General features: G+C 33.5%; 1 protein-coding gene across 1 annotated transcript; it reads right to left on the bottom strand.

Moving 5' to 3' along the window:
• Positions 1–11331: 11331 nt before the first annotated feature.
• Positions 11332–12189, bottom strand: LOC139868674 (secreted RxLR effector protein 161-like). Its single transcript, XM_071857008.1, has 2 exons — positions 11550–12189; positions 11332–11441 (listed from the first exon to the last, which is right to left on the bottom strand). Exons 1-2 carry the CDS (start codon positions 12187–12189, stop codon positions 11332–11334), a joined length of 750 nt encoding a protein of 249 aa, XP_071713109.1.
• Positions 12190–12796: the final 607 nt, after the last annotated feature.

Below are 12796 nucleotides of genomic sequence, written 5' to 3'. Positions count from 1 at the left end.
CCAGTAGAGTTAGGGAGTTTTGATGTGATAATCGGTATGGACTGGTTGAAAGAAGTGAAAGCAGAGATCGTTTGTTACAAAAATGCAATTCGCATTATACGAGAAAAAGGAAAACCCTTAATGGTGTACGGAGAAAAGGGCAACACGAAGCTACATCTTATTAGTAATTTGAAGGCACAAAAACTAATAAGAAAAGGTTGCTATGCTGTTCTAGCACACGTCGAGAAAGTACAAACTGAAGAAAAGAGCATCAATGATGTTCCCATTGCAAAAGAATTTCCCGATGTATTTCCGAAAGAATTACCAGGATTACCCCCACATCGATCCATTGAATTTCAAATAGATCTTGTACCAGGAGCTGCACCAATAGCTCGTGCTCCTTACAGACTCGCACCCAGCGAGATGAAAGAACTGCAAAGCCAATTACAAGAACTTTTAGAGCTTGGTTTCATTCGACCAAGCACATCACCGTGAGGAGCTCCTGTTTTGTTTGTCAAGAAGAAAGATGGTACATTCAGGTTGTGTATCGACTACCGAGGGTTGAACAAACTTACCATCAAGAACCGCTACCCACTACCGAGAATCGACGACTTATTTGATCAACTACAAGGCTCGTCTGTTTATTCAAAGATTGACTTACGTTCCGGGTATCATCAAATGCGGGTGAAAGAAGATGATATTCCAAAGACTGCTTTCAGAACACGTTACTGTCATTACGAGTTTATGGTTATGCCGTTTGGTTTAACTAATGCACCAGCTGTGTTCATGGACCTTATGAACCGAGTGTGTGGACCATACTTTGACAAGTTTGTCATTGTTTTCATTGATGACATACTTATTTACTCAAAGAATGACCAAGAACACGGTGAACATTTGAGAAAGGTGTTAGAAGTATTGAGGAAGGAAGAATTGTACACTAAGTTTTCAAAGTGTGCATTTTGGTTGGAAGAAGTTCAATTCCTCGGTCACATAGTGAACAAAAAGGTATTAAGGTGGATCCGGCAAAGATAGAAACTGTTGAAAAGTGGGAAACCCCGAAAACTCCGAAACACATACGCTAGTTTTTAGGACTAGCTGGTTACTACAGAAGGTTCATCCAAGACTTTTCCAGAATAGCAAAACCCTTGACTGCATTAACGCATAAAGGGAAGAAATTTGAATGGAATGATGAACAAGAGAAAGCGTTTCAGTTATTGAAGAAAAAGCTAACTACGGCACCTATATTGTCATTGCCTGAAGGGAATGATGATTTTGTGATTTATTGTGACGCATCAAAGCAAGGTCTCGGTTGTGTATTAATGCAACGAACGAAGGTGATTGCTTATGCGTCTAGAAAATTGAAGATTTACGAATAAAATTATACAACGCATGATTTGGAATTAGGCGCGGTTGTTTTTGCATTAAAGACTTGGAGGCACTACTTATATGGGGTCAAAAGTATTATATATACCGACCACAAAAGTCTTCAACACATATTTAATCAGAAACAACTGAATATGAGGCAGCGTAGGTGGATTGAATTATTGAATGATTACGACTTTGAGATTCGTTACCACCCGGGGAAGGCAAATGTGGTAGCCGATGCCTTGAGTAGGAAGGACAGAGAACCCATTCGAGTAAAATCTATGAATATAATGATTCATAATAACCTTACTACTCAAATAAAGGAGGCGCAACAAGGAGTTTTAAAAGAGGGAAATTTAAAGGATGAAATACCCAAAGGATCGGAGAAGCATCTTAATATTCGGGAAGACGGAACCCGGTATAGGGCTGAAAGGATTTGGGTACCAAAATTTGGAGATATGAGAGAAATGGTACTTAGAGAAGCTCATAAAACCAGATACTCAATACATCCTGGAACGGGGAAGATGTACAAGGATCTCAAGAAACATTTTTGGTGGCCGGGTATGAAAGCCGATGTTGCTAAATACGTAGGAGAATGTTTGACGTGTTCTAAGGTCAAAGCTGAGCATCAGAAACCATCAGGTCTACTTCAACAACCCGAAATCCCAGAATGGAAATGGGAAAACATTACCATGGATTTCATCACTAAATTGCCAAGGACCGCAAATGTTTTTGATACTATTTGGGTAATAGTTGATCGTCTCACCAAATCAGCACACTTCCTGCCCATAAGAGAAGATGACAAGATGGAGAAGTTAGCACGACTGTATTTGAAGGAAGTCGTCTCCAGACATGGAATACCAATCTCTATTATCTCTGATAGGGATGGCAGATTTATTTCAAAATTCTGGCAGACATTACAGCAAGCATTAGGAACTCGTCTAGACATGAGTACTGCCTATCATCCACAAACTGATGGGCAGAGCAAAAGGACGATACAAACGCTTGAAGACATGCTATGAGCATGTGTTATTAATTTCGGAAACAGTTGGGATCGACATCTACCGTTAGCAGAATTTTCCTACAACAACAGCTACCATTCAACCATTGAGATGACGCCGTTTGAAGCACTTTATGGTAGAAAGTGCAGGTCTCCGATTTGTTGGAGTGAAGTGGGGGATAGACAGATTACGGGTCCGGAGATTATACAAGAAACTACCGAGAAGATCATCCAAATTCAACAACGGTTGAAAACCGCCCAAAGTCGACAAAAGAGCTACGCTGACATTAAAAGAAAAGATATAGAATTTAAAATTGGAGAGATGGTCATGCTTAAAGTTGCACCTTGGAAAGGCGTTGTTCGATTTGGTAAACGAGGAAAATTAAATCCAAGGTATATTGGACCATTCAAGATTATTGATCGTGTCGGACCAGTAGCTTACCGACTTGAGTTACCTCAACAACTCGCGACTGTACATAACACTTTCCACGTCTCGAATTTGAAGAAATGTTTTGCTAAAGAAGATCTCACTATTCCATTAGATGAAATCCAAATCAACGAAAAACTTCAATTCATTGAAGAACCCGTCGAAATAATGGATCGTGAGGTTAAAAGACTTAAGCAAAACAAGAAACCAATTGTTAAGGTTCGATGGAATGATCGTAGAGGACCCGAGTTCACCTGGGAGTGTGAAGATCAGATGAAGAAGAAATACCCGCATCTATTTCCAGAAGATTCGTCAACACCTTCAACAGCTTAAAATTTCGGGACGAAATTTATTTAACGGGTAGGTACTGTAGTGACCTGAACTTTTCCATGTTTATATATATTAATTTAGATTGATATTTACATGATTAAATGTTTCCAACATGTTAAGCAATCAAACTTGTTAAGATTTGATTAATTGAAATATGTTTCATATAGACAATTGACCACCCAAATTGACCGGTGATTCACGAACGTTAAAACTTGTAAAAACTATATGATGACATATATATGGATATATATATATATATATATATATATATATATATATATATATATATATATATATATATATATATATATAGTTAACATGATACTATGATAAGTAAACATATCATTAAGTATATTAACAATGAACTACATATGTAAAAACAAGACTACTAACTTAATGATTTTTAAACGAGACATATATGTAACGATTATCGTTGTAAAGACATTTAATGTATATATATCATATTAAGAGATATTCTTACATGATAATATCATGATAATATAATAATTTAAAATCTCATTTGATATTATAAACATTGGGTTAACAACATTTAACAGGATCGTTAACCTAAAGGTTTCAAAACAACACTTACATGTAACGACTAACGATGACTTAACGACTCAGTTAAAATGTATATACATGTAGTGTTTTAATATGTATTTATACACTTTTGAAAGACTTCCATAAACTTATCAAAATACTTCTACTTAACAAAAATGCTTACAATTACATCCTCATTCAGTTTCATCAACAATTCTACTCGTATGCACCCGTATTCGTACTCGTACAATACACAGCTTTTAGATGTATGTACTATTGGTATATACACTCCAATGATCAGATCTTAGCAGCCCATGTGAGTCACCTAACACATGTGGGAACCATCATTTGGCAACTAGCATGAAATATCTCATAAAATTACAAAAATATGAGTAATCATTCATGACTTATTTACATGAAAACAAAATTACATATCCTTTATATCTAATCCATACAACAATGACCAAAAACACCTACAAACACTTTCATTCTTCAATTTTATTCATCTAATTGATCTCTCTCAAGTTCTATCTTCAAGTTCTAAGTGTTCTTCATAAATTCTACAAGTTCTAGTTACATAAAATCAAGAATACTTTCAAGTTTGCTAGCTCACTTCCAATCTTGTAAGGTGATCATCCAACCTCAAGAAATCTTTGTTTCTTACAGTAGGTTATCATTCTAATACCAGGTAATAATCATATTCAAACTTTGGTTCAATTTCTATAACTATAACAATCTTATTTCAAGTGATGATCTTACTTGAACTTGTTTTCGTGTCATGATTCTGCTTCAAGAACTTCGAGCCATCTAAGGATCCTTTGAAGCTAGATCCATTTTTCTCTTTTCCAGTAGGTTTATCCAAGGAACTTAAGGTAGTAATGATGTTCATAACATCATTCGATTCATACATATAAAGCTATCTTATTCGAAGGTTTAAACTTGTAATCACTAGAACATAGTTTAGTTAATTCTAAACTTGTTCGCAAATAAAAGTTAATCCTTCTAACTTGATTTTTAAAATCAACTAAACACATGTTATATATCTATATGATATGCTAACTTAATGATTTAAAACCTGGAAACACGAAAAACACCGTAAAACCGGATTTACGCCGTCGTAGTAACACCGCGGGCTGTTTTGGGTTAGTTAATTAAAAACTATGATAAACTTTGATTTAAAAGTTGTTATTCTAGGAAAATGATTTTTATTATGAACATGAAACTATATCCAAAATTATGGTTAAACTCAAAGTGGAAGTATGTTTTCTAAAATGGTCATCTAGACGTCGTTCTTTCGACTGAAATGACTGCCTTTACAAAAATGACTTGTAACTTATTTTTCTGACTATAGACCTATACTTTTTCTGTTTAGATTCATAAAATAGAGTTCAATATGAAACCATAGCAATTTGATTCACTCAAAACGGATTTAAAATGAAGAAGTTATGGGTAAAACAAGATTGGATAATTTTTCTCATTTTAGCTACGTGAAAATTGGTAACAAATCTATTCCAACCATAACTTAATCAACTTGTATTGTATATTATGTAATCTTGAGATACCATATACACGTATACAATGTTTCGACCTATCATGTCGACACATCTATATATATTTCGGAACAACCATAGACACTCTATATGTGAATGTTGGAGTTAGCTATACAGGGTTGAGGTTGATTCCAAAATATATATAGTTTGATTTGTGATCAATACTGAGATACGTATACACTGGGTCGTGGATTGATTCAAGATAATATTTATCGATTTATTTCTGTACATCTAACTGTGGACAACTAGTTGTAGGTTACTAACGAGGACAGCTGACTTAATAAACTTAAAACATCAAAATATATTAAAAGTGTTGTAAATATATTTTGAACATACTTTGATATATATGTATATATGGTTATAGGTTCGTGAATCAACCAGTGGCCAAGTCTTACTTCCCGACGAAGTAAAAATCTGTGAAAGTGAGTTATAGTCCCACTTTTAAAATCTAATATTTTTAGGATGAGAATACATGCAGGTTTTATAAATGATTTACAAAATAGACACAAGTACGTGAAACTACATTCTATGGTTGAATTATCGAAATCGAATATGCCCCTTTTTATTAAATCTGGTAATCTAAGAATTAGGGAACAGACACCCTAATTGAAGCGAATCCTAAAGATAGATCTATTGGGCCTAACAAACCCCATCCAAAGTACCGGATGCTTTAGTACTTCGAAATTTATATCATATCCGAAGGGTGTCCCGGAATGATGGGATATTCTTATATATGCATCTTGGTAATGTCGGTTACCAGGTGTTCACCATATGAATGATTTTTATCTCTATGTATGGGATGTGTATTGAAATATGAAATCTTGTGGTCTATTATTATGATTTGATATATATAGGTTAAACCTATAACTCACCAACATTTTTGTTGACGTTTTAAGCATGTTTATTCTCAGGTGATTATTAAGAGCTTCCGCTGTCGCATACTTAAATAAGGACGAGATTTGGAGTCCATGCTTGTATGATATTGTGTAAAACCTGCATTCAAGAAACTTATTTTGTTGTAACATATTTGTATTGTAAACCATTATGTAATGGTCGTGTGTAAACAGGATATTTTAGATTATCATTATTTGATAATCTACGTAAAGCTTTTTAAACCTTTATTGATGAAATAAAGGTTATGGTTTATTTTAAAATGAATGCAGTATTTGAAAAACGTCTCATATAGAGGTCAAAACCTCGCAACGAAATCAATTAATATGGAACGTTTTTAATTAATAAGAACGGGACATTTCAATGAACACCACAACACCAAGGCAGCCACCTTAAAACTCGCCACCTTCAACCCAACTTGAAAACCCATTCAAAACAACCCATCAACACACTCATACTCGCCACCTTCGGACCCTCAAGAACACCACCGATCAATCCACAACAAACCCACTAAAAACTGCGTTTTTCTTTCTGTTTCTATCGTTACTACTGCGTTTGTTTTCTGTTCTCACAACAAACAACCACCAATTCTTCCACTCTCTCTCCTCTCTCTATCTCTCTCTCTCTCTTATAAACTTACTCGTAAACCACCAACAAATAAACTGCTGCAAAATTGATGCTACTGTTACGGGTGTTCTGGGTCTGTCTCGAACAAGATCCAATACATCAAACCACCAATCATCGAAACCGTTATCATCCTTTTCATTTTTTTTCTGTTAACCACAACCGTTGTGATATGATGATGATATAATGATGATATGATGATGAAGACTCGATGATGAGGATGATTTGAGAAGGATGATGATGATAACCTGGAACAGTGAAGATGAGAAAGTAAAAATGATGCTACAGTGCTTCTGTTATAATTGTTGTTCGAAACTATCCCTAGCAAACCTGCAATTCCTGTTTCGGTTTTATGATTCAGGAACGAAGTAAAGAAAACGATGAAGATAAAGTATGATGACGAGGTTCGATTGACGATGGGGATGATGATTATTATGTTGTTGATGATGATGATGATAAAGACGATGATGGCAAGGACAATATTGATAGATATGATGATGACGGTTACAATCATATTTGATGATGTTTTGATGATGATAACGATGAATATGGTGATTGAATAATTGAGGTTATCAAGCGGTTGTAATTTTTTTTTATTTATTCCAGCGAACCCCACAACCGTAATACATCAAAACGTTTAATTAAATTTGTTGTTGGGCCGAGTAATCTTCTCTTCAATCTTTGGGGCCGTAATATTTATTTAGTAAATGGACTGTGAATCAATCTTTCCTAATTGGGCCGATATCTTCTTTTACAAATAAGCCGTAAATGGTGATGATGGAAATCGAATTAGGAATTAAATATATTTAGTATGCAAGTTAAATAAAAAAACGAAATTAGAAGGGTGGTTGGACGTGTTTTGTTTGAGCGGGAGGTCGTGGGTTCGAGCCTGGGCATGAGCACTATATTTTTTTAGCCTATTCTCGTGAGGTATAATTTTATTATTATTATTATTATTATTATTATTATTATTATTATTATTATTATTATTATTATTATTATTATTATTATTATTATTATTATTATTATTATTATTATTATTATTATTATTATTATTATTATTATTATTTCATAATAATTATTATTGTTATTATTATTATTGTTATTATTATTATTATTATTATTATTATTATTATTATTATTATTATTATTTATTGTTGCTATTAAGTATCTATAATTACTACAAATATTAGTAATAAGATTATTAGTATAATCAATATTATTATCATTTTTGATATTACTAAGTATTATCAATAAGTATTATTATTAGTAAAATCATTATTTTTATAGTTATTATTATTAGTAGTATTATTATAATTATAGTAACTAATATAAATATTGGTATTATTATTATTATTATTATTATTATTATTATTATTATTATTATTATTATTATTATTATTATTATTATTATTATTATTATTATTATTATTATTATTATTATTAGTATTCATTATTATTAAAAGTATCATTTTTATAAAAATTATCATTTTTGTTATTATAACTATTATTATTGTTATTATTATTATAGGATGAAACAACTTTTTATTACTATCAATATAACTTTATCAAATAACTATTAGTTATATAAAACCTTATTTACTACATGTAGCATAACTATATTAATATTTTAATTAATTAGGTTATTAATGAAACACATAATTCAAATAATAATTAACTTACTAATAATACATAAATTTTGTTCGATTACCATGGTATGTGTTAATATATATATAAATGATATAGGTTCGTGAATTCGAGGTCAACCCTATAATTGTTCAATGACGTCATATGTATTTTTACTACAAAATACAGTATGGTGAGTTTCATTTGCTCCCTTTTTAATTGCTTTTGCAATATATATTTTTGGGCTGAGTATACATGCGCTGCTTTTATAAATGCTTTACGAAATAGAGACAAGTGATCAAAAATGATAATTCTGCGGATTGATGTGCTAGGTAATTTAGTTACATGTTATAAGAGCATGTGAGCGCGAATCCTAAAGATAGATCTATCGGGCTTAACACCCCCATCCTGTAGGCTGCACTAGACATAAGAGCTAGTGGGCGAATGTTTAGTACTTCGAGGATTATTTATACACTTGCGAGTGTACATATTCATCTTTGCGAAGATGACTTATTATATTATTGTTAAGGTTGGTTACTGAGGCCTCAATATAAGCAGAACGGTTTTATACACTTGCGAGTGTACATATATTTATAAACAGAAATCTTGTGGTCTATTAATATACTGAAATGATTGTTATGATAAACCTATGAACTCACCAACCTTTTGGTTGACACTTGAAAGCATGTTTATTCTCAGGTATGAAAGAAATCTTCCGCTGTGCATTTGCTCATTTTAGAGACATTACTTAGAGTTGATCATCGCAATGGGACCAGATGTTGGTGACTTCGTCCAGATGGATTAGGACGGGTCATCACAGTATAGGATTCGGGCCCATTTGTACCATGCAGGATTTAAATCTTGTGGTCTATCAAAATGATGAATTTTATTATTTTTTGATAAACCTATGAACTCACCAACCTTTTGGTTGACACTTGAAAGCATGTTTATTCTCAGGTATGAAATAAATCTTTCGCTGTTCATTTGCTTATTTTAGAGATATTACTTGGAGTCATTCATGACATATTTCAAAAGTCGTTGCATTCGATTCGTTGAGTTCATCAAGATTATTATTAAGTCAATTATAGTTGGATATATTATGAAATGATATGCATGCCGTCAACTTTCGATGAAATGAAAGTTTGTCTTTTAAAAACGAATGCAATGTTTGTAAAATTTATCATATAGAGGTCAAGTACTTCGCGATGTAACCAAATGTATTGTATTCGTCCAGATCGATTAGGACGGGGCACTACAAGCTCCCCCTGGAACTAAGCGTGCCCTAGAGTAATGCTCCCCCTTAAATTAAACAAGCTTATCAATTGTTCGTGTGTATCAATAGTATGGCTCCCCTCGAACCAATATCGAAAGTAAAAAAAGATAACAAATAAAATAAGCATAACAAGTGCATGAGAATAATTAGTACATAACAATTTTTAACTTTAGGACAAGTATTATATCTACCCGCCCTTAAACCTAATCTTTACCAACATTTCTAAATTAATGATAAATATCATTGGTGCTAAATGCATCGGAGATAGTTGATCCTTCATTATTGAAAGAGATAATGATGACCGAATGTGCAACCCAATAGGTGAGAGGAATTGTGGACACGGGTTAAGGAATTTGAGATGGGGTAATGGCACCAAAAAAATTGAAAAAGTCAATTAAGATGGTTTGAGTATGGAAGAGGGCGACTTCCTAGCTCTCGAAGGTAACCCATTCGTCGAGTTATGAGATAAGCGAGATTTATGGGTTCATGAGTAAGAAAGGACCACATGATGACAACTTCGGTTCCTAAGACGTAAGTGGCAGTAGGTTTCCTACAGTAAACGTTGTTGCGAATGACGTTCAATAGGAGTTGAAGATCATGATGTATTTCGACATCTTGAATATGAAGTCGTTGGTTGGGATTTCGAGGTACTCCCGGAATGGTAATGAGATTTAAGATAGGTTGTAACTGAAATGTGGGGTTAAGTGACCTTAGATCAGTAGAAGGAGTATAGAAGGAATGCCAGTTGGTTGAAATAGCCATAACGGTTGCAAATTGTTCAAGAGACCAAGTATATAGTGTATTGAAAAGTCGAAATGCAACTTGGTCCGGATTTGAAAGGTCAAGATGAGCATAAAATTCTCTAATCGACGTTGGATTAATGACTTCATCAAACTCAAGGAATGAGAGACAATTTTTTTGAGTGAAAAGTTGAGTTAGTTCGGGAAATTCGGTATGATGAACAACACGCTCTTCATGAAGTGTCCTAGTTTCCATGTGTTGCATATTGTTTGTAATACGTTGATTTCATGTGTTGGTCATTTCCTAGGAAAACAACATTTTTAGCAAAACATTCAAGTTTATTATATGTTTTTGAAAAACTATATGCTAAACATGTGTAGATTAGTCCTTGTCTAGACTCATTTTTAAAAAGAAGATTTAGAAAGTAAGTTGTGCGACTTCTTTTGAAAATTTAGACAAGTTTCATAATTTTGCTTTATGTTTGCCAAGTATAGATAAAAGTCATGAGATTGACAAGTATCATAATGTCTTGTTCAAACATATGTGTGTGCATGAGTGGGTTAAAAAGATTCTTAAAATATATATGAGATTTATGCAAGAAAACACTTTTATGGCACATTTGATAAGTAGTTTTTCCCATAAAAATTTGTACTCACATAACTGGATGAATTCATGCTAGAAAATAAGTGTTCGTAGTAGTTTGGAAAGATTCTTACATAATTAAACAAGTATAGGCAAAATTAAAAAGTAATTTTGGATGCTTACCTTGAAAATTGAAAGAGTTTTGGACCACTTTGAAGAGTACATGAAAATAGGACAAAAAGTCTAGAGATCCAGTGGTTGGGGTTCAAAGAAGAGATGTGGTCGGTAGAAAAGTTGTTTGGATATTAAAGAGGGTACATAAAAGACAAAAGAATTCGTCAGACGCCAGACGGTTGCGTACACGGTCGACCGCCGTTCTCCCTTGCGTGAACTGCAAAATTTTTTATGGAATATGTTCCATCATTCCCAACCCATTCCTAATCAAATTAAATGTCTCCTTTTTAAGGGGCTTAATGAATATGTCAGCTATGTTTTCAGCAGATTCTACTTTATCTATCACAATATTACCATTTTGAACGTGGTCACGAAGGAAGTGGTGCCTAATGTCTATGTGTTTAGACCGATAGTGTAATATTTGATTTTTAGATAGGTCTATAACACCTTTGTTATCACAGCATATGGGTATTTCAGATGAGGTGATACCATAATCAAGGAAGGTTTGCTTCATCCATAACACTTGTGCGCATACTCTTCCCATGGCTACATATTCGGCTTCGATGGTAGATAATGCAATGGACGTTTGCTTCTTCAAGAACCATGATGTTAAACAAAGACCCACGAACGCGCATACTCCACTTGTGCTCTTTCTATCAATCATTGACCCTCCATGGTCGGAATCTGTAGAGCACATAATATCAACCCCGGTGAACTTTGGATACCATAACCCAAAATGCATTGTCCCCTTTAAGTATCTAAAGATCCTTTTAACCGCCTCAACGTGTGATGTCATTGGATTTTCTTGAAATCTTGCTAACAAACACACACTAAATATGATATCGGGCCGACTTGCTGTTAAATATAGAAGGGATCCAATCATTCCTCTATATTTAGTGCTATCGAACGGTTCTCCTTCTCCTTCTAAAGTAAGTTTCACATTAGTTGCCATAGGAGTAGCCATTGGTTTTGAATTCTCGATTCCAAACTTTTTGATCATTTCATGAATGTACATTTCTTGATTGATGAACGTTCCATCTTCTAGTAGTTTGATTTGAAGTCTGAGAAAGAAGTTGAGTTCACCCATCATGCTCATTTCAAACTCATCATGCATTAACTTAGAAAACTCATTGCTAAGAGATTCGTTATTAGAACCAAATACAATATCATCAATATATATTTGAACTATAATTAAATTTTTTTTCATGCTTTTTAATAAAGAGTGTATTATCAATTTTTCCCATTTCATAATCATGATTGATTAAAAAGGTTCTAAGACTTTCATACCATGCTCTAGGAGCTTGTTTAAGTCCAAAAAGAGCCTTTTTTAAGTTTAAAAACATGATATGGTTTTTCAAAATCTTCAAATCCTGGAGGTTGTGACACATATACTTCTTCATTTATGACACCATTTAGAAACGCACTTTTGACATCCATTTGATAAAGTTTGAAGTTATTGGCACATGCATATGTAAGAAGTATTCTTATGGACTCTAGCCTAGCTACGGGTTGGCTATATCCTTGTGCAACTAGCCTAGCTTTGTTTTTAACTACATTGCCATCTTCATCTAGTTTGTTTCTATAAACCCATTTGGTACCTATGATATTGCTCTCACTAGGTAAAGGAACCAATCCCATACATCACTCTTTTGGAATTGATTTAATTCCTCTTGCATTGCTTCTACCCAACTCTC

Source organism: Rutidosis leptorrhynchoides, chromosome 9, assembly GCF_046630445.1.
Source record: "Rutidosis leptorrhynchoides isolate AG116_Rl617_1_P2 chromosome 9, CSIRO_AGI_Rlap_v1, whole genome shotgun sequence".
Taxonomy (NCBI): domain Eukaryota; kingdom Viridiplantae; phylum Streptophyta; class Magnoliopsida; order Asterales; family Asteraceae; genus Rutidosis; species Rutidosis leptorrhynchoides.
The sequence above is the reverse complement of the archived record's forward strand: the minus strand, read 5'-3'. Positions and strand labels throughout refer to the sequence as shown.